The following is a 20,813-nucleotide window of genomic DNA, read 5'->3' as shown; positions in this document are numbered from 1 at the left end:
TTCTGTCAAAATCTATAAATCTATGGAGTGCTTTCAAGAAAAGTAGAGCAGCAAGGAGGTTTTGAAGTCGCCAGTAAGGGAATGAGTGAGTGTGCGTTCCCTTAGGGAGGGCAAGCAGGAAAGGCCTCTCTGATAGGCAAATGTCTGAGCAGAGACCTGAGGAACTGAGAGAGAGTGAGGTTGGCAGGCGGGGATGTTGCTCTGTAAATAATGGTTAAACTCTCTGGATGAATGCTGGAAGGGATGAAGCTAGACAGGTAGTTTGTGGCCAGATGGGTGTTGGAGGGATCTGTGTTTTTTGTTTTGTTTTGTTTTAGGGATCTGTGTTTTATTCAGTAGTCAGTAGGGGGTCATTTAGAGAGTTTTGAGGAGAGGAGTGACATCATAATAAACTTACTCAGTGCTTTACTCTGTCCCAGGCACTGCGCCAAGACACTTGCATGCATCATAGTACATTTTGTTTAGTTCTTATGACAATTCTGTGAGGACTGTACTATAATACTTCCCTTTTATAGACGAAACGTAGAGGTATTACTGTGATCTAAATGTTTGTGTCTCCCCCACCCCCAACTCATATGTTGGATACTAATGCCCAGTGTAATAGTTTTAGGTGGAACCCTCACGAATAAGATTAGTGCCCTTGTAAGCGTTCCCACAGAGCTCCCTGGCCCTCTCCACCATGTGAAGGCATAGTGAGAAGGTGCCAGCTACGAAGGAAGAGGGCTCTCATCAGCCCGCCGCCATGTTGGTGCCTTGATCTTGGATTTCTCAGTCACCAGAACTTTGAGAAATGAATTTCTGTTGTTTATAATCTACCCAGCCAGTGATGTTTTGCTATAGCAGCCTGAATGCCTTACACAGGTGGTATTAAGAGGATGCTCCTTTCTCTACCAAACCACCCCAAATATACACATGCTCTCGGTAAAATCAGTGCGCTTATTATACAAATGCAGTTTCATGACAAGTTCATTAGTCCTGTCTTCTAATCCCTCCATCCTGTATTGGAATTCTGGAACTACCACTGACTCCAAGTTACCCAAATAGTATAGCCAAAATCTAGACCTTGGATTCCAGTTTAGGGAATTAATTTTGCTTATAGCATGAATGATGAGTTTGAAGCTGTGAAGGGCTGAAAGCAAGGATACTAGTTAATTGGTCCTTGTATATTAATACAATTCCTGGAGCACCTGGGTGGCTCAGTCCATTGAGTGTCCAACTCTTGATCTTGGCTCAGGTCTTGATCTCAGGGTCATGCATTCAAGCCCTGTGTTGAGCCCAGCACGGAGCCTACTGAAGAAACAAACAAAACCCCCCCAAACTATTCCAGACATGGGTCTGAATTTGACCTCTCTTACTATGTCCACTTTACAGACAGACAAATGAAGTTTAGGAGTTTGTTAGGTAGTACAGATGACACAGATGAGTATCACAGTGATTTTTTTTTTTATTTTCTATTTCAATTCCAGTTAGTTACCATACAGTGTAATATTAGTTTCAGATACACAATTTAGAGATTCAATACCTCCACACAACACCCAGTTCTCATCACAAGTGCCCTCCTCAATCCCCATCACCTATTTCACCCAGTCTCTCCCCTCCCATCTGGTAACCATCAGTTTGTTCTCTATAGTTAAGTGTGCCCCCCACTTTTTTCCCCTTTACTCCTTTGTTTTGTTTCTTAAATTCCTCATAGGAGCAATATCATATGGTATTTGTCTTTTTCTGATTGACTTATTTTTTTAAAAGATTTTATTTATTTATTTGACAGAGATCACAAGTAGGCAGAGAGGCAGGCAGAGAGAGAGAGAGAGAGGAGGAAGCAGGCTCCCCACCAAGCAGAGAGCCTGATGTGGGGCTTGATCCCAGGACCCTGGGACCATGACCTGAGCTTCATGAAGGCAGAGGCCTTAACCCACGGAGCCACCCAGGTGCCCCTGATTGACTTATGTTGCTTAGCATAATACTCTCTAGCTCCATCCACATCCTTGCAAATGGCAAGATTGCATCCTTTCTTAAGGTTAAGTAATATTCCATTTTATATATATACCACATCAGTATAGATGTCCTTCAGTTGATGGACACTTGGGCTCTTTCTGTAGTCTGGCTGTTGTAGATAGTGCTAGTATAAACATCAGGGCGCACATATCCTTTGAATTAGTGTTGTTGTATTCTTTGGGTAAACACATAGTGCTGCAGTTGCTGAATTGTAGAGTGGTTCTAGTTTTGACTCTTTGAGGATTCTCCATACTTGCCCCAGTGGCTGCCCTGGTTTGCCTTCCCACCAGCAGTGCAAGAGGGCTCCCCTTTCTCCACATCCTCATCAACACCTATTGTTTCTTGTGTTTTTTATTTTAGCCATTCTGACAGGTGTGAGGTGATATCTCATTGTAGTTTTGATTTGTATTTCCCTGATGATGAGTGATGTGGAACATCTTTTCATGTGTCTGTTGGCCAGCTGGATATCTTCTTTAGAAAAAATGTCTCTCCATGTCTTTTACCCATTTTTTCATTGGATTATTTGTTTTTTGAGTGCTGAGTTGTATAGGTTCTTTATATATGTTGGATGCTAACCCTTTATCAGAGATGTCATTTGCAATTATTGTCCCCTATTCCACAGGTTGCCTTTTAGTTTTGTAGTTTGTTTCCTTCTCTGTGCAGAAGCTTTTTATTTTGATGAAGGCCCAATCCTTTTTTTTTTTTTTTTTTTTTTTGATCTTGTTTTCCTTGCCTCCAGAGACATATCCAGAAAGAAGTTGCTGTGACTGATGTCGAAGAGGTTACTGCCTGTGTTCCCTGCTAGGATTTTAGTAGTTTCCTGTCTCACATTTAGGTGACAGTTGTTTTGAAGTTATTTTTGTGTATGGTGTAAGAAAGTGGTTCAGTTTCATTCTTTTGCATGTTGCTGTCCAGTTTTCCCAACAGCATTTGTTGGAGAGACTCTTTTCTATTGGCTATTTATTCCTGCTTTATTGAAGATAAATTAACCCTATAGTTGTGGGTTCATTTCTGGGCTCTCTATTCTGTTCCATTGATCTATGTGTCTGTTTTTGTGCCGGTACCATATTGTTTTGATCACTACAGCTTTGTGATATAACCTGAACTCCAGAATTGTGATGCCTCCAGCTTTGCTTTTCTTTTTCTTTCTTTTTTTTTTTATTTATTTGACAGAGAGAGATCACAAGTAGATAGAGAGGTAGGCAGAGAGAGAGAGAGGGAAGCAGGCCCCTGCTGAGCAGAGAGCCCGATGCGGGACTCGATCCCAGGACCCCGAGATCATGACCTGAGCCGAAGGCAGCGGCTTAACCCACTGAACCACCCAGGCGCCCTGCTTTTCTTTTTCAATGTTGCTTTGGCTATGTGGGGTCTTTTGTGGTTTTATACAAATTTTAGGATTATTTGTTCTAGATCTATGAAAAATACTATTGGTAGGGATTGCATTAAATATGTAGATCACTTTGGGTAGTATAGAAATTTTAACAATATTTGTTCTTCTAATCCATAAGCATGGAATGTTTTCCCATTTCTTTGTTTTTCATATTCATCTCTTTCATCAATGTTTTATAGTTTTCAGAGCACTGCTCTTTCACCTCTTTGGTTAGGTTTATTCCTAGATATTTTATGGGTTTAATATAATTGTAAATGGGATCAATGTCTTAATTTGTCTTTCTGGTTCTTCATTATTGGTATAGAGAAATGCAACAGATTTCTGTACGTTGTTTTTGTAACCCGTGACTTTACAGATTTTGTGTATCAGTTCTACAGATTTTTGGTGCAGTCTTTTGGGTTTTCTATATAGATTATTATGTCATCTGCAAATAGTGAAAGTTTGGCTTCTTTTTTGCCAATTTGGGTACCTTTCATTTCTTTTTGTTGTCTGATTGCTGTGGCTAGCACTTCCAGTATTATGTTGATTAACAGTGGTGAGAGTAGACATCCCTGTCTTGTTCCTGACCATGGAGGAAAAGCTGGGTTTTTTCCCCATTCAGAATAATATTAGTTGTGGGTTTTTCATATATGGACTTTATTATGCTGACATATGTTCTTTCTAACCCTACTTTGTTGAGAATTTTTGTCATGAATGGATGTTGTACTTTGTCAGATACTTTTTCTGCATCTATTGAAAGGGTCATATGATTCTTATCCTTTCTTTTATTAATGTGATGTATCACATTGATTGATATGTGAATATTGAACCAGGCTTGCAGCCCAGGAATAAACCCCACTTCCTTTATTCACAGACGATTCTACCAAACATTTAAAGAACAGCTAATACATATTCTTCTCAAACTATTCCAAAAAATAGAAAAGGAAGAAAAATATCCAAAATCATTCTATGAGGCCATGATTGGTGAATGATTCTTTTAATGTACTGTTGGGTTCAGTTAGCTGTTGAGAATTTTTGCATCCACGTTCATCAGGGATATTGGCCTGTAGTTTTCTTTTTTGGGGAGTCTTTTTCTGGTTTTGGTATCAGGGTATTGCTGGCCTAATAGAATGAATTTCAAAACTATTCTTTGTAATCGTTTGAGAAGAATAGATGTTAACTTTTCTTTAAATATTTGGTAGAATTTGTCTGTGAAGCCGTCTGGCCCTGGACTTTGGTTTGTTGGGAGATTTTTATTATTAATTTTTATTATTGATTCAGTTTCTTTGCTGGTTATCAGTCTGTTCAAGTTTTGTATTTCTTCCTGTTTCAGTTTTGGTAGTTTATAAGTTTCTAGGAATTTATCCATTTCTTCTAGGTCGTCCGGTTTGTTGGCACATAGTTTTTCATAATCTTCTCTTATGATTGTTTGTATTTCTGTGGTGTTGTTGTTTCTCCTCTCTTGTGCATGATTTTATTTGGGTCCTTTTTCTTTTCTTTTTGATAAGTGTGACTAGGGGCTTATTAGTTAGTTAATTCTTTCAAAGAACCAGCTCCTGATTTCATTGATCTTTCCATTTTTTTTTTAGTTTCTATATCATTTATTTCTAATCTTTATTATTTCCTTTCTTCTGTTGGATTTGAGCTCTTTTTCTTGTCCTTTCTTTTTTTTTTTTTTTTTTAAGATTTTATTTATTTATTTGACAGATAGAGATCACAAGTAGGGAGAGAGGCAGGCAGAGAGAGAGGAGGAATCAGGCTCCCTGCCAAGCAGAGAGCCTGATGCGGGGCTTGATCCCAGGACCCTGGGATCATGACCTGAGCGAAAGGCAGAGGCTTTAACCCACTGAGCCACTCAGGCGCCCCTCTTGTCCTTTCTATCCTTTAGGTGTAAGTTTAGGTTGTTTATTTGAGATTTTTCTTGCATCTTAAGGTAGGCCTATATTGCTATATACTTCCCTCTAGTGACCACTTTTGCTGCATCCCAAACCTTTTGGACTATTTTGTTTTCATCTTCATTTGTTTCTATGTATTTTTTATTTCTTATTTGATTTCCTGGTTGGCACATTCATTGTTTAATAGCATGTTGTTTAAGCTCTATGTATTTGTGGACTTCTCAAAAAATTTTTTTTTTTGTGGTGGACTTCAAATTTCATAACATTGTGGTCAGAAAATATGGATGGTATGATCTCAGTCTTTTTGTACTTGTTGAGGCCTGGTTTGTGACTTAGTATGTAATCTGTTCTGGAGACCATCCCATGTGCACTTGAAAAGAATATGTACTCTGCAGTTTAGGATGGAATGTTCTGAATATGTTTGTTAAGTCCATGTGGTCCAGTGTGTCCTTCAAAGCCATTATTTCCTTGTTGATTTTCTGTTTAGATGATGTATGCATTGATGTAAGTGGGATGTTAAAGTCCCCTACTATTATTGTATTATTATCAATTAGTTCCTTTATGTTTCTTTATTATTTAATGTATTTGAGTGCTCCCATACTGGATGCATAAATATTTATAATTATTAGATCTTCTTGTTGGATTGTCCCATTTATTATGATATAATGCCCTTCTTTATCTCTATTACAGTCTTCATTTTAAAGTCTAGTTTTCCTGTAAAAGTATTGCTACTCTGGTGTTCTTTTGACATCCAGTAGCATGATAAATGGTTCTCTATCCATTCATTTTCAGTCTGCAGGTAAAAAATGAGTCTCATGTAAGCAGCATATAGATGTTTGTTTTTTGTTTTTTTAAAATATTTTATTTATTTGACAGAGAGAAATCAGAACTAGGCAGAGAGGCAGGCAGAGAGAGAAGAGGAAGCAGGCTACCTGCAGAGCAGAGAGCCCAATGCGGGGCTCGATCCCAGGACCCTGGGATCACGACCCGAGCCGAAGGCAGAGGCTTTAACCCACTGAGCCACCCAGGCGCCCCTGTTTGTTTGTTTTTTACTCTGTGTTTTTTGATTTGAACATTTAGTCCATTTACATCCAGAATAATTATTGATAGATATGTACTTAGTGCCATTTTATTACTTGTTTTGTCATTGTTTCTGGAAGTGTTCTCTGTTCCTTTCTTGTCTTTGTCACTTTTGGTCTTTCCTTTCTACTCAGGGAGTCCCTTTTAATATTTCTTGCAGGGCTGGTTTAGTTTTTGTTTATCTGGGAAACTCTTTTTCTCTCCTTCTTTTCTGAATGATGGCCTTGCTGGGTAGAATATTCTTGGCTACAGATTTTTCCCATTCAGCACTTTGAATATGTCATGTCACTCCCTTCTGGCTTGCCATGTTTTTCTTGAGAACTCTGCAGCCAGCCTTATGGGTCTTCCCTTGTAAGTTAAGGACTTCTTTTGTCTTGCTGCTTTTAAGATTTTTTTCTTTATCACTATATTTTGCAAATTTAGTTACAGTATTTTTGGTGTTGGCCTGCTTTGGTTGATTTTGATGGGAGTTCTTTGTGTCTCTTGGATCTGGATATTTGTTTCCTTCCCCAGATTAGGGAATTTTTTGGCTATTATTTCTTCAAAAAAATTTTCTGCCCTCTTTTCTCTCTTCTTCTTCTGGGACTCCTATAATACAAACGTTACTACTTTTGATGAAGTCACTCAGTTCCCTAAGTCTATTCTCATGTTCCATAATTCATTATCTCTTTTGTCCAGCTTCCTTATTTTCCATTATTTCGTCTTCTGTATTGCTAATTCATTCTTCCTTTTCTTCCAGCCTGGTGTTCATTGCCTCAACCCCGTTTCTACTCTCAGTTATTGCAATTTCATTTCTGACAGATTCTTTTTAACTCTATTATTTCTGTGTGATTGGTCTCCCTGAAGTCGTCCATTCTTTTCTCAAATTCAGAGAGTATCCTTATGATGCCTTAAAATTCTCCATCAGGCACATTACTTATATTTGTTTCATTTAGATCTCTATCCATAACCTTATCTTAGTCTTTCATATGGTCTGAATTCTTCCATCTTGGCACTTTAAGTCTCTGCTGCCTCCTCCCTCTCCCCCTCCTCCCCCTCTTCCTTCTTCACCTCCTTCTCCTTCCTTCTTCACCTCCTTCTCCTTTCTTCTCCTCCTCTTCTTCTTCTTCTTCTTCGTCTTCGTCTTCGTCTTCCTCTGTTGCTTTAGTTGTAGAATTTGTTCAGGTTCATTTCTGGGAAATTTAGGATGATCATTATCTACTTGTGTTTGTGGGACAAGATAAGCCTACAGTCCCCCTATCCTTCTTCCATCTTTCTCTGTAGAGTGATCTTTTTAACTCTCTCAAAAACTCCCATATGGACTTTCATGAGACTGTATGATGATCATGGTAGGCTGGATAATGGTCCCCAAATATATCCAGGTCATTAACTGGAGTCCATGAATGTTATAGGGCAAAATGGACTTTGCAGATATGATTAAGGATTTTGAGATTGAGAGATTATCCTGGATTCTCCTGGTGGACTCTAAATGTAATCACAAGTGTCCTTTTTTTTTTTTTTTTAAAGGTTTTATTTATTTATTTGACAGAGAGAGAGATCACAAGTAGACAGAGAGGCAGGCAGAGAGAGAGGGGGAAGCAGGCCCCCCGCTGAGTGGAGAGCCCGATGTGGGGCTCGATCCCAGGACCCTGAGATCATGACCTGAGCCGAAGGCAGTGGCCTAACCCACTGAGCCACCCAGGTGCCCCACAAGTGTCCTTAAAAGAAGGAAATAGATGTTTGACACAAAGAGGAGAAGGTGATGTGACTGGAAGCAGAGAATGGCATGATGTACTTTGAAGGTATTGGGAGGAACCACAATCTGAGGAAAACAGAAAATTGCTAGAAGCTGAAAAAGGCAAGGAATAGTTTTTTCCCCCTCGGGCCTTTAGAAGGAGTCAGCCTTGTCTGTGCTTGATTTTAGTCCAGTGATGTCAATTCAGACTTCTGACACCCAGAAATGTAAAAGAATACATTAGTGTCTTAAGCCATCAAGTCTGTGATAATTTACTATAGCAGCCATAGAAAACTAAGACAGATTTTGGTACCTGGATTTAAGGTACAACTATAAAAAATATCTAAAAACATGGAAGCAGCTTTGGAATTGGGTAGTGAGTAGATAGAAGAATTTTGAGGTGCAAAATGGAAAAAGCTTAGATTGCCTTGAGCAGACTGTTGGTAGAAACACAGACAGTAGAGCTGTTGCTGGTTAGGGCTCATGTTATTGGAAAACGGAGGAAAGACAAACATGGCAGAAACCTTGGCTGAATTGTGTCCTGTCCGTGTATCAAAAGCAGAATTTGTAAGTGGGGAACTTGGACCTTTCACTAAAGAGATTTCCAAACAAAGTGTTGAAGGCATGACCTGGTTTCTTCTTGTCGCTTATAGTAAAATGTGAGAGGGGAAAAATATACTGAGGGAAAAAAAACTGTTATGTAAAAGAGAAATGGGACTTGATGACTTGGGAAATTCTCAGCCTATCCAGGTAGCAAAAGTGCTAAAATGAGGAGATTCACTGTTAGGATAGTGTGCTCTGGAGAAAAAGCAAGGATGTGGCTCAACGGTGTTTTGTGGGTGCTGAAGAGATTGAGTGTGTTACTCATGGCTCCCCTCAGCCATCTTAGCAGAAGCCAGAAATAGAAATAAGATTATCTAAGAAGGACCCGTGGAGGAGCCTGTTGTTTAACGTAATGGATCTCTGTGGCTTACAGGGAGACCCGCAAGGTTTTTGAGGATGTTATTTATACCAGTAGGAGCATTGTCAGTTTGAACAAAGGGAGATGAGAAAACAAAAAGTAAAAAGACTGTTTGGGGCGCCTGGCTGGCTCAGTTGGTTAAGCATCTGGTTTTGGCTTAGGTTATGATCTCAGGGTCCGGGGATCGAGCCCCTCATCGTGTTATTAGGCTTCCTGCTTGGTGGGGAGTCTGCTTCTCCTTCTCCCTCCGCTGCTCCCCGCGATTGTGCTCTCTCTCTCTCTCTCAAATAGATAAATGAAATCTTAAAAGAAAAATAAAAAGGAAAAAAGCCTGCTGGACTCCCAACACCCTGCAGTCAGGAAACAGATTGATGAGGCTATTCAGCTGTGAACACATGCTACCTTTCCTTAAAAAAAAAAAAAAGGAACGCGGTCTGGAGCGCAGGCTAAGAGGATGGAGCTTTCTGCCACATAGGATTATTCCTAGGTCTTGACATCTAATAGGATTTGCCCTGTGGGATTCCAAAATTGCTTGGGCCTGGTGACTTCTGTTTTCCTTCCACTTTCCTCCCTTTCTGAATGGCAATGTCTACAACTCTTACACTGCGTCTGTCCCACCATTGTGTTTTGGGAGTAGAGAACTTGATTTCTAGTTTCACAAGTCGATAGGGGGAGAAGAATTTTACTCCAGGATGATGGATCACACCAAAGTTTCACCCATAGCTTGTTTAGATGATTTAGATAATGAGATCTAAGACTTCTGAATTGATATTTTAGATGAACATTTGGACATTGGATTGATGTAATGTGTTGAGATTTTTGGATGTTGGGATGAGGTAAATGTATTTTGCATGTGGGATAATTGTGAATTTTAGGGCAGGCTGTGATGAGCTGAAAATGGCTACCATTTTTTTTTTGTAGATTTTGTGATGACTTTACTATGGGTGCTATAGTGAATGAAATTATTATAAACACTTGAAAGAAAGAAAGAAAGAGAAAATCTGGGTGCCTGGCTGGTTCAGTTGGAGGAGCATGCCACTCTTGATCTCAGGGTCATGGGTTTGAGCCTCGTGTTAAGAGATTACTTATATAAATAAATATTTAAAAAAATAAATATTTAAAAAAGAGAAAAGCTGATTTTGAGTTTATTTTGAAGGACCACAAAGGGTAAAAGCAAGTGACAGCTTATTTATTGGAAATGAATTTTTGTTCCTTTCTCTAGAGTAGATATTTTAATGGAATATGGTCTCTTTAGGATTAGGTGTTACATTTAATATTTATTTGTCTTCAAAATGTTAGCATCATTTTAGGAACACAATGAATGTCCCAAAGTGTTATGCTAATTAAGTATTATCTATCATGAAATTCAATGAAACAACCTTAACAAATCTTCTACACACATTTTTAAAAATTTTTTACTTTACTTGAGAGAGAGAGAGCAAACAAGAGAGAATGAGCTGGGGGGGAGGGGCAGATGTAGGGGAAGAAGCAGATTCCTCACTGAGCAGGGGTCCCAACATGGGACTCAATCACGGGACCCCAAGATCATGACCTGAGCTGAAGGCAGACACTTAACCAACTGAGTCACCCAGGTGCCCATTCTATTACATAGTCTTTATAAACTCCAGATATATAATAGTACCTTATAAATAATTGAGCGTATTTTTTAGTCTTTGTCTTACTGTTGTGCATTTTATTATCCTATTCCTTCAGAGGCAAGGCTGGCTCTGAAAAAATATATCGCAAAGGTCTCTGGAGCTGTTACAGACATAGAAAAGGGACCAGGGAAGCTCTTTAAGGAAGACAAGGTACTGCATTATGATTATTGTTCATTCCGAAGTCTTTTGAGATTTTTGCTTTCCATCTTTAATTTCTATACTAATGCTCTAGAGGTAGGTGGTGGTCCTTACTGCTGTCTTGTCCCTCCCTTCCAACTTTCCTCCTACCCTTCTCCCCTCCCTCCTTCTTTCCCTTACTCCTTCCTTAGTAAACTACTAGTAAGAAATAGACTGATAAAAATTAAATGAAATAGTATTAAGGAGTGACATAGAGATGTATGTACTAAGTATCACACTCAATAGCATGATATTTTTTTCAAAAAAATAAATTTATTTTTTGAGAGAGAAAACATAAGCACGCATGAGCAAGGAGGGAGGAGGCGGGGCAGAGGGACAGGAAGACAGAGTCTTAGGCAGACTCTGCACGCTGAGTGGGGATCCTGATGTAAGGCTCAATCTTACAACCCTGAGATCACCATCTTGAGATCATGACCTGAACCGAAATCAAGAGACAGGTGCTTAACTGAGTCAGCCAGGCACCTGAACTTGAATAAATTTTTTAAATGTATTGTTGAGTGGGAAAAAAGGTCAGGAAAGACTACAGAGATTTTCATAAACTTCAAGACCAAACAAAATAAAACTGTTTTGTTTAGGGATACCTATGTATAGGTTAAAACTATTAAAGCAAAGTTATAAGCACAGATTGTCATTATCTCTTGGAGGAGAATTGGGAGATGAATTACAGGCAGGGCACAGAAATAGTGTTATTCTGGCAATGTTCTGGTTATTCTGTTGATTAGTGGGGTCTACTGATACTCATTTCATTAAGTTTTGCTTTAAAACTTACATATATATCATATTTTAGTTTCTTTGTATACATATATTGCATATTCAAAGTTTACATAATGATAAAAAAAAAAGATACACAAATATAAGGAGAGTTAGTTGTCAAGCCAACTTCCCACATTTACCATATACTAAGTTCTAAATATAGAGTAGTTTATTACTTTGGATATACACTAAAATAAGAAAATGTGCTCCAGGTACCAGAAATGTGTTTCGGTTTTAAATTCTCTCTCTCGGGGTACCTGGGTGGCTTACTCGGTTGGATGACTTGATTTCAGCTCTGGTTGTGATCTCAGGGTGGCGGAATGGAGTCCCACATAGGGCTCCTCACTTAGTGGGGAGTCCGCTTGAGATTCTCTCTCTCTCTCTTTGTATGCCCCTCCCCCTGCTTGGGCATGCACTCTCTCTGAAATAAATAAATCTTTAAAAAAATAAATTATGTCTTGCATTTCTGTGCAAGATGTTTTGTGAATTCCTTGTAACTTAAAATTCTGATGAAAATGAATTACCTGTTGCTCAAAATGTAATACATCCCCATTTCTGAGAACATGAGAAGTTACACATTTTACTTGTGGTTTGTAAAACACTTCACAAAAATCTCTTTGAGACCAACAAAATATAGGCAAAATTCTATTAGAATCTATTGGATTCTAATTCCCAGCTATTGGATCTGGGAAACAAAAATTTCCTGCCACAGACAGTACCTTGTCTAACAAGTTACTGTAAAAGCTTTTTTAATGTCAATTTTTAAATATTTGGTTATTTGAACTAGAAAATACTGTGTACGTGTAGTAATAATTAGAATAAAATTGAAATGCCTAAAGCAAACTTAACTTTCTTTCTTCCATTTCCAGTCTTACTACCTTACCCTGTGGTTCTGATAACAAGCTTGTGTTAATTTCGCCATACTTGTCCCATCACTTCTATAAACATATGTACGCACACACAAACGTACATACATTTTATAAGGTTTTGCTTTTATTATCAGTGGGATTACACTATACATTTTATTCTTTTTTTAAACTACATATAATTCCTTAATTGGCTTTTCTTTCTTTTAATAATATACTATGAACATCTTTTCAAATCCACTTGATTCTACCTATGTCTGCATACAGTACTGCTAATTTAATAATATGGACAGGCCATACAATAAAGCATTCGTTTCTCTTTCTTATTACTAACCATAGAACAAGTAAACATCTTATTTTTTTAAGACTTTCTTTCTTTCTTTCTTTATTTATTTATTTGACAGACAGAAATCACAAATTGGCAGAGTAGCAGGCAGAGGGAGAAGGAGAGGGAGAAAGAGACTCCCTGCCGAGCAAGGAGCCTGATGCAGGGCTCGATCCCAGGACCCTGGGATCATGACCTGAGCCGAAGGCAGATGCTTAACTGACTGAGCCATCCAGGGACCCCCAAGTAAACATCTTAAAGCAGACACCCTCAGTTTGCTGTGCATGGGCAGAGTTAGCTTTGCAGTGCAAACTGAGACGTTTTCAGTGAGGTGGAGCTCTTCTGCAATTTCTTGCACTTCCTCTCCTCTGAGCCATCTTGGAGGGAATAAAATAGCATTGTCTGTTGAGCTGCCTCTGGGTCATACCATCCATCTGTTCTTTCCAGCCTTTGCAAACACTTCTCTTTATCACAGGGCCCACTGAAACTGAAGAATTAGGGAGAGGGTATACATTGGCCCAAGACTTCATGATTCTAGATTATGAGTTTTATTATATACAGCATTCCACTGATGCTAGAGCTGTGTGTCCAACATAGCAACTACTAGCCACATGTAGTTGTTTGAAGTTAGAATTAATTAAAATTAAATCAAATTAAAAATCCAGTTCCTCAGTCAGACTAGCCCCTTTTCTAGTACTCAATGGCTATAAATGTCAAATGGTGACGGTTTGGACAATGCAGATAGCACGTTTCCATCATCCTAAAAAATTGTGTTGCACAGTGCTAATTTAGAGATACTACAGAGTTTTATTTTCCAATAAACAAGTAGAAAATAAACTCTTTGTTTCTGTCTCTAGAATACCATCCTCACTGCATGCCGTGTAAAAAATGAGTGGTTGGAAACCAATCTGGAAGCTTCCATTAACGAGATTTTTGAACAGAAACAACAATTGGAAGATATTGTGACTCCTATCTTCACAAAAATGGCAACACCACGTAAGTTTTGGATGAAAATGGTTTGAATGTCAGAAAAAATGAATATGAGGTTCAGTGTTGTTATTTCTGAGATATTCTGATTTTAACAATCTTTTTTTTTTATTTTAACAATCTTGATTAAGTAGCCATTAACCTTTAACCAGCACATATGCAAGTATGAACTCCCTAGGTTTGTTATTAGTTTCAGTGTTAAGAATAACTAAAAATAATAACTGAATTATTTTTACAGAGAATGCTTAATACTAATCTTACTATTATCACCATTACTCATTGTTTAATTTTACATAATTTACTGTGCCTTTGATTTTCAACTAAGGAGGCGTGTCCACCTAGGAGATAGAGTGGCAGAATTTGAAAAAGCACTTTCAGTTTTGTAACTGTATTTTGTAAAGCCTGTAAGGGGGAATACTCTTCTGTCCCTGGGGAGGGTGCACTATCAGAATCTTGGTGGCAGGCATACCTAATTTTTAAAATATCATGTTTATTGGGATATAATTCTTAGACTATAAAATTCACCATTTAAGAATGCACAAGTCAGCAGTTTTCAGTATACTCACAGAGTTATGTAATCATCACCACCATCTAATCTCAGAACATTTTATCACCCCAAAAAGAAACATTATTGGCAATCACCTCCCACCTCCTACGAGCCTCCGGCAACCACTAATCATTCCTATTCCTGTAGTTTTTCCTGTTCTGGACTTTTTCACAAATCATACCATCTGTGGTGTTCTGTGTCTGGATTCTTTCATTTAGCTCATTGTTGTCAAGATTCCTCCATGCTGGAACATGTGTCAGTGTTCCTTTTTTCCCCTGAATAATATTCTGTTGTATGGATTCAAACTTATCTGTGCATTAGTCGGTGGATATTTGAGTTTCCATGCTTTTGGCTATTATAAATAACAATGCTGTGAAGTTTCCTGTACAAATTTGTGTGACTGCTGGTTTTCATTTCTCCTGGGAGAATTGCCAGGCTGTGCCTAATCATTTGAGGAACTGCTGAATGTTGCCAATAGGCAGTATACGTGAAGATTCCATTTTCTCCACATCATCGTCAACATCTGTTATTGTCCTTTTAAAAAAACTGAGCCATCCTAGTGGGTATGAAGTGATACCTTAAAGTAGTTCTAATTTGTATTTCCTTAATTACAGATGATGTTAAGCATCTTTTTATGTGTTTACTGCCATTTGTGTACTTTCTGTGGAGAGGTATCTATTTGAATCCTTTGCCCATTTTCAAGCTGGGATGCCTTTTTATTGTTGATTTGTAAGAGTTCTTTATGTATTTTGTGGAGTCAAGTCCCTTATCAGATATATGCTTTGTAAAGATTTTCTCCCATTCTGTGGATTATCTTTTCATTTTCTTGTGTTCTTTGAGACAGAAAATGCTTTAAGTTTGAAGTCCAATTTATCTGTTTTTCCTTTTGTTGCTTAAGTGTGTCATGTCTAAGAAACACTGCTTTATCCAAGGTCACCAAGATTTACTCCTATGTTTTCTTTGTAAGAGTTTTGTAGTTTTAGCTCTTTTCTTTTAGCTCTATGGTCCATTTTGAGTTATTTTTTATATAGGATGTGAACTCATTCTTTTGAATGTGGACATTCAGTACCTAAGTTTTTTTGTTTATCCAAAGGCGCTGTGGTGTTTTAAAGGTTAAGACAATCAAATCTAGATCCTCTGGCGGAATATCCCTTGCTGTCTTTACCCGGTGTCTGTAGAGCTTATGCGTAGCCCATGCCTAGTCCCCTTAAGGGAGACAGAGGCTTTACCCTGTCCTTGTCTGTAAGCAGCCCACCACCCAGTTTGTGAGTGAGCGTGCATACCTGAAAAGATAAACTCAGTGCTGTGTATGTTCAAAGATGCCTAAGTATGAAGAGGAAGCATCATGAAGGAAGAAGAATTGTCTGAACGGATGGGTAGCAAGCGTGGAATATGAAAGGAATTCTAGAATGAAATCCCAGTATGGTGATGAATCGTTCAAACACGGGAATAGAGAAGTGGCCAAGATCCGTTTGGCTGATTGTGGTTGAGTCTGTGAGCGGCAGTAGAGAACAAAGTTGGAAAGTTAACTGGTGCTCACTTCATTAAAAGTACTGAATTATAAGCTTGGAAGTTCGGTCTTTATTTCCAGGGCAGAGGGTTGCCATTAAAAGCTTTGGGTAGCAGAGAAGAGGAATTTAGTAGGGGAGAATACTATGGCTTTCCTTATAAAATGGCTGAAGAAGAGATTAGAGGGGGAAGACCAACATAATCCAGGAGGGAGATGACTAAGGCCTGAATTACTGATGGTACCGTTTGGTTCCCACTGTCTCCCTCTGTTCCCCCACTGCCATTAGCCTGGCCCATAACCCCTCCCTGCTTCCCTTCCCATCTTCCGGAAAGATCACCTCTCCCCCCACATCTCTTACATGCCCTCCAAGCACCCAGTATCTTACACTTTCATGTTATACGAGTGTTAGGTCTTGATGGAACCTCTGAAATGAACCCCTCAGTTTACAGTGAAGAAAGTGAAGACCAGAGAGGGCAAGCAGTTTATTCAAAGTTATTCTATTCATAGCAGAATTAGGAAGAATAATACCGACTCTATGGGAAATGTACCTCATATTTTTAAATATTAAAAAAAAAGAGAGAGAGAGATGGGTAGGGGAAAATTCTTGACTTAACACCAAGGCTTAATTAATGACTAGTTCAGGCTGGGGCATACTCATTTATTTCATGCCAATTATTTTTAAAAATGGCTTCATTTTTATTTTATGAGACAAGGTAATTGAGTGTAATTTTAAAATCTGCTTCCTTTCAGGTCATGTGAAAAGTGGCAAATCTGTAGGCTAAAGAAAAGAAGTCAGAAAAGAAGTCAAGATCATACCTTCTACCGAACATATATTTTATAAAAGACCACACTTCCTGCTAGTATTTATAAAAGCAAACTTAATGCACCAACTGAAGTTAAGAAAATCAATGTGGAGTTTTATAAAAAGGTCTAAGTATGAAATTAAATTACCCTCTTTAAAATTTTACCCTATTCTGCATTCCAGACACTCTGGCCTTGCCTTTGCCACAAGTGCAGGACTGTGTGAGTCCCACATGCTCTTTCCAGAGAGCACGCGGGTGCAAATCACTCACCAAGTCTCTCCGCAAGCCCTACCGTCTGCACAGGGAACCTAACAATTTTCTGTAACTGAGGCAGGACATTTCTATTCAACTGAGGAATTCTATAAAAAAAAAAAAAAAAAAGATGTATTTGTTAGGAAAAATTCGTTCTTCCTCTCTCAAAAGGAAACTATAGAATGCCATTCTAGAGCAACGAAATAATAAGCTATTACTTTTCACATCCAAATTAAAATTTACCTGTGAGGTGGCATTTAGTCAATTAGTGAAACCTCGTTTCTTTATCTTTAACTTCCACCTCCTTGGTCTCTTCCTCTCTCCCCCCCGCCCCCCACCCCACACACACTCAGATTTAGATTTACCCTAATCTGTAGGTTTGGCAATATAGAAATTTTAGCAGGACTCCATGGTATCTTTCTTTCTGTTCTGTTTTTTATTTTTAAGGTTTTAAATATCACTGCTGGTTTCATGTTAGTGGAATGTCTTTTTTTTCCTAGTTTATCTGAAACCCCTGAATCTCCCATTATTCTGATTTTGTGGAAAACTTTCCTAGAAAGAACATGTTTAAGAAAAAAAACCCACATTTATTTGTTGTCCTTATGACTTTCTTTTTTGTCCTTCTCTGAAAGCTGGTTTTTCCTTATAGAGGGGAAAGAAAAGAAATAAGGAATTTAGTAATTCCTTGTCGGTTGACACTTTTTCAACCATGATTTTTTTGTAACACTTTTAAATTTGTGTCACAGATTTTTAAGTTTTGAGATCATTTTTATGCATGAGCAGTTGAGTTTCAGTTGCCTTAAGCAAAAGAACAGGGCAGTAACCGTCACTCCCCTCTGGTAGGCCCAGTGGTGTTTTGGGAGCCCTACAAAGAAGGAGGTGATTCTCTGTTCGCTCCATCCTTCTGCTGTGAGATGTCCATTACCTTTAAGCACTGCAGCAATTTGGGACAAGGCTAGTTGCCATTTTTCCTGTTTCTGCTCTCTGTTTTCTGAGCCTTGCTCTTGAGTATGACGTGACTTCCCAGGCATATGGTCCCGGTAATTAGGGGTGGATTCCTGAATCTCACTTCAGAGATTCCTAGGTGAGACTGAGGCACTTGTGGAGATTCTGGTACAAAATAAACCCCTCTCTCCTTTATCTTTCAGTCCTTATGTTCAAACTTCCTAAAACTTTTAATGTATATAGTCATGTTGTCTTTTGGAATTCCTTGATTGACACCTTTATGTCATTATGGTTCGTTTACTTCTTCTTTTTTAAATTATTTATTTATGAGAGAGAGAGAGAGAGTGCATGCACAAGCACAGGTTGGGGGAGGGGCAGAGGGAGAGGGAGAAGCAGGCTCTTCACTGAGCGGGGAGCCTGATGTGGGGCTCAATCCCAGGACGCTGGGATCGTGACCTGAGCCATCGGCAGACATTTAACTAACTGAACCACCAAGGTGTTCTTGGTTCCTTTACTTTTTTTTACTTTTTTAAAGATTTTATTTATTTATTTGACAGAGAGAGAGAGAGAGAGATCACAAGTAAGCAAAGAGGCAGGCAGAGGGAGACGGGGAAGCAGGCTCCCTGCTGAGCCGAGAGCCGGATGTGGGACTTGATCCCAGGACCCCGACACCATGAGCCGAGCCAGAGGCAGAGGCTTAACCCACTGAGCCACCCAGGCACCCCAGTTCCTTTTCTTTTTTAACAATCTCCTTTTCTAACACCTTCACTAGTTTCTGCGGTCTGAATGTGCTTGTATCCCCCAAAATTCATATGGTAAGACCTAATGCCTAATGTGATGGTGTTAGGAGGTGGAGCCTTTCGAAGGTCTCGTCTTATGAAAGAGACCTTCAAAGAGTTCACTTGCCCCTTGCACCATGCAAGGTTATAGTGAAAAGACATGCGTCAAGGAGAGGGTCTCTCACCAGACGGTGCATCTTCTGGCACCATGATCTTGGACTTCCCAGCCTCCAGAACTGTAAGAAATAAATGTTTGTTATTCATAAAGTATCCAATTGATGGTCTTTTGTTATAGCAGCTTGAACCAAGATGCCAGCTCCTTTTCTTCATCTTGCCTCCAGCAATGGAAACTTCTCGAAAGTCAGCCCTAGCTTACAATTTTATATATCAGGTATACCTCAATAAAGCTGTAAAAAGAAAAAAGAAAAAACAAACAAACAATGCTGACCCTTGGCAAAGAAGTCTGTAACTCTCCACCCCATGGCCTTCTCTGTTCCCAGTGTTAAGTTCCCTCCTCCTTGGGACACCCATAGTGCTAATAGCTACATATATATTCTATTTAATTGTTCACGTTGGCCTCCCCATGTGAATTGTGAGCTTTTTGAGGGTCGGGGTTTTGTCATGTTTTTCTTCATACCTTAAGCGCCTGTAAGATAGTAAGTGAATAAATAAGAGTTGAATAAATTCTCTTTCGGTGCTACCTTATTCCTGGAGCTCACTAGTCTTCCTTCATTTACAGAACTTATTCACCTTTTCTAAAAATGACTCCTGAACCCTCCTCTGCATATCTTGTTTGTGCCAGTGCCCCATTTCTACTCCCAGTCTCCCAGTAGACCAGCCGCATGTACACACAGCATCATGACTATGTATCTAGTTTTCCCCGTAACTTTCTATTTTCTGACCTTTACCTTGGATTCTACACGACTTTGTAGTCGTGTGAACCTGGTGATTACTAAGGGATTCCTGGATCTCACTCCAAAGATTCCATTGATGTGAGGATCTGAGTTTTGAGAGCTATAGTACTTCCTGTGATCTGTCTTTGCTTTGAATTATATGTATATTCATAGGAGAGTTAAAATACCCTTATGTTTTGAGTTTTAACTGTTACAGATAGCTGCAGATGTTTTCTGAACACCCACAAAGTAATTTCAGTTTGCATACTAGTAAATTAAATCACATTATTTGAGAAGTGGTCAAGCAAAGGCTAAATTCAGTGCTGTGATATACTCTAGACAGTGGTTTCTGAGACTTCTGTATTTTCACTGGAAAAAAATGTGAAAAAATGGAGGACATTGAAATGACATCACTAAGAAAACAACTACTGTTACTTAATAAGAGACATTTTGACATCAGAAAGGAAGCAAAGGTATGATTCATTGTAAGGCTCTGCCCTTTAAATTGAATAAATTAAGCTTTATTATGGACTTTTATATTTTTCTCATTTTGCCATGTATGCTGGAACTTTTGTCATGAATCACCACTGGTTTATGGTCCAGCCTTTGAGAACAACTGTCTAGACTGAGCTGAACCAGGCAGAATGCTATTTAGGTTAACATGATGCCCCGAGTTGTAAAGGACTGACAATATATTGACACTTGATCTGTGATACATTATATTCTCCAAGTTGACCACATCTCCTGCCCCACATGTTCTTCTTATAATGTGATCATGACCTTCCTCACAGAGAAAGGTGGGTCTCTGTTTTCTCCTCTTGAATCTGGGCAGGCCTGTGATTATAGTGGAAGTAATACTATGTGATTTCCATAGATCATAAAAAGGGATGCAGTCTCCAGCTAGTTCTTTTGAGATGCCCAAGTCTTGGGAACCAGTCTGTATGGAGGCCCCAGCCTGAAGCCCTGTCTGAGCTCCAGCTAGCAGTCCCCGCCAACCTGCCTGCCATAGGAGTGAGCCATCTTGGAAGTGGATCCTGCAGTCAAGCCACCACAGCCAGTGCTACATGGAGCAAAGAGAAGCCTTCTCTGTTGAGTCCTGTCAAAATTGTAGATTTCAGTTAAATAAATGATTGTTGTTGTTTTAACCTATGAAGCTTTATGTCTGTTTTGTTATGCTGCAATGTATAACATACCAATTTTGGACTCTCAAAGTGAGAAATGGATGTAATAAACCCTAAAATATGTGGTATTGCCTTTTTGGGATTGGATGACAGACAGAAGCC

At 38.9% G+C, this 20,813-nt stretch overlaps 1 protein-coding gene across 3 annotated transcripts in view; it reads left to right on the top strand.

Moving 5' to 3' along the window:
* Positions 1-20,642, top strand: part of ANKRD45 (ankyrin repeat domain 45) — a 61,431-nt gene extending 40,789 nt beyond the window's left edge. For 2 of the 3 annotated variants that reach the window (XM_045983688.1, XM_045983687.1), the window contains 3 exons: positions 10,728-10,822; positions 13,672-13,810; positions 16,609-16,789. In XM_045983688.1, the coding sequence (XP_045839644.1) occupies positions 10,728-10,822; positions 13,672-13,810; positions 16,609-16,640 (266 nt within the window). In that variant the 3' untranslated portion in view covers positions 16,641-16,789. Of the gene's footprint in view, positions 1-10,727; positions 10,823-13,671; positions 13,811-16,608; positions 16,790-20,404 lie in introns of those variants that run through there. The other variant, XR_006815714.1, reaches the window with a different exon arrangement.
* Positions 20,643-20,813: the final 171 nt, after the last annotated feature.

Source organism: Meles meles, chromosome 17, assembly GCF_922984935.1.
Source record: "Meles meles chromosome 17, mMelMel3.1 paternal haplotype, whole genome shotgun sequence".
Lineage (NCBI taxonomy): Eukaryota > Metazoa > Chordata > Mammalia > Carnivora > Mustelidae > Meles > Meles meles.
This window is presented reverse-complemented; position numbering and strand designations above follow the sequence as displayed.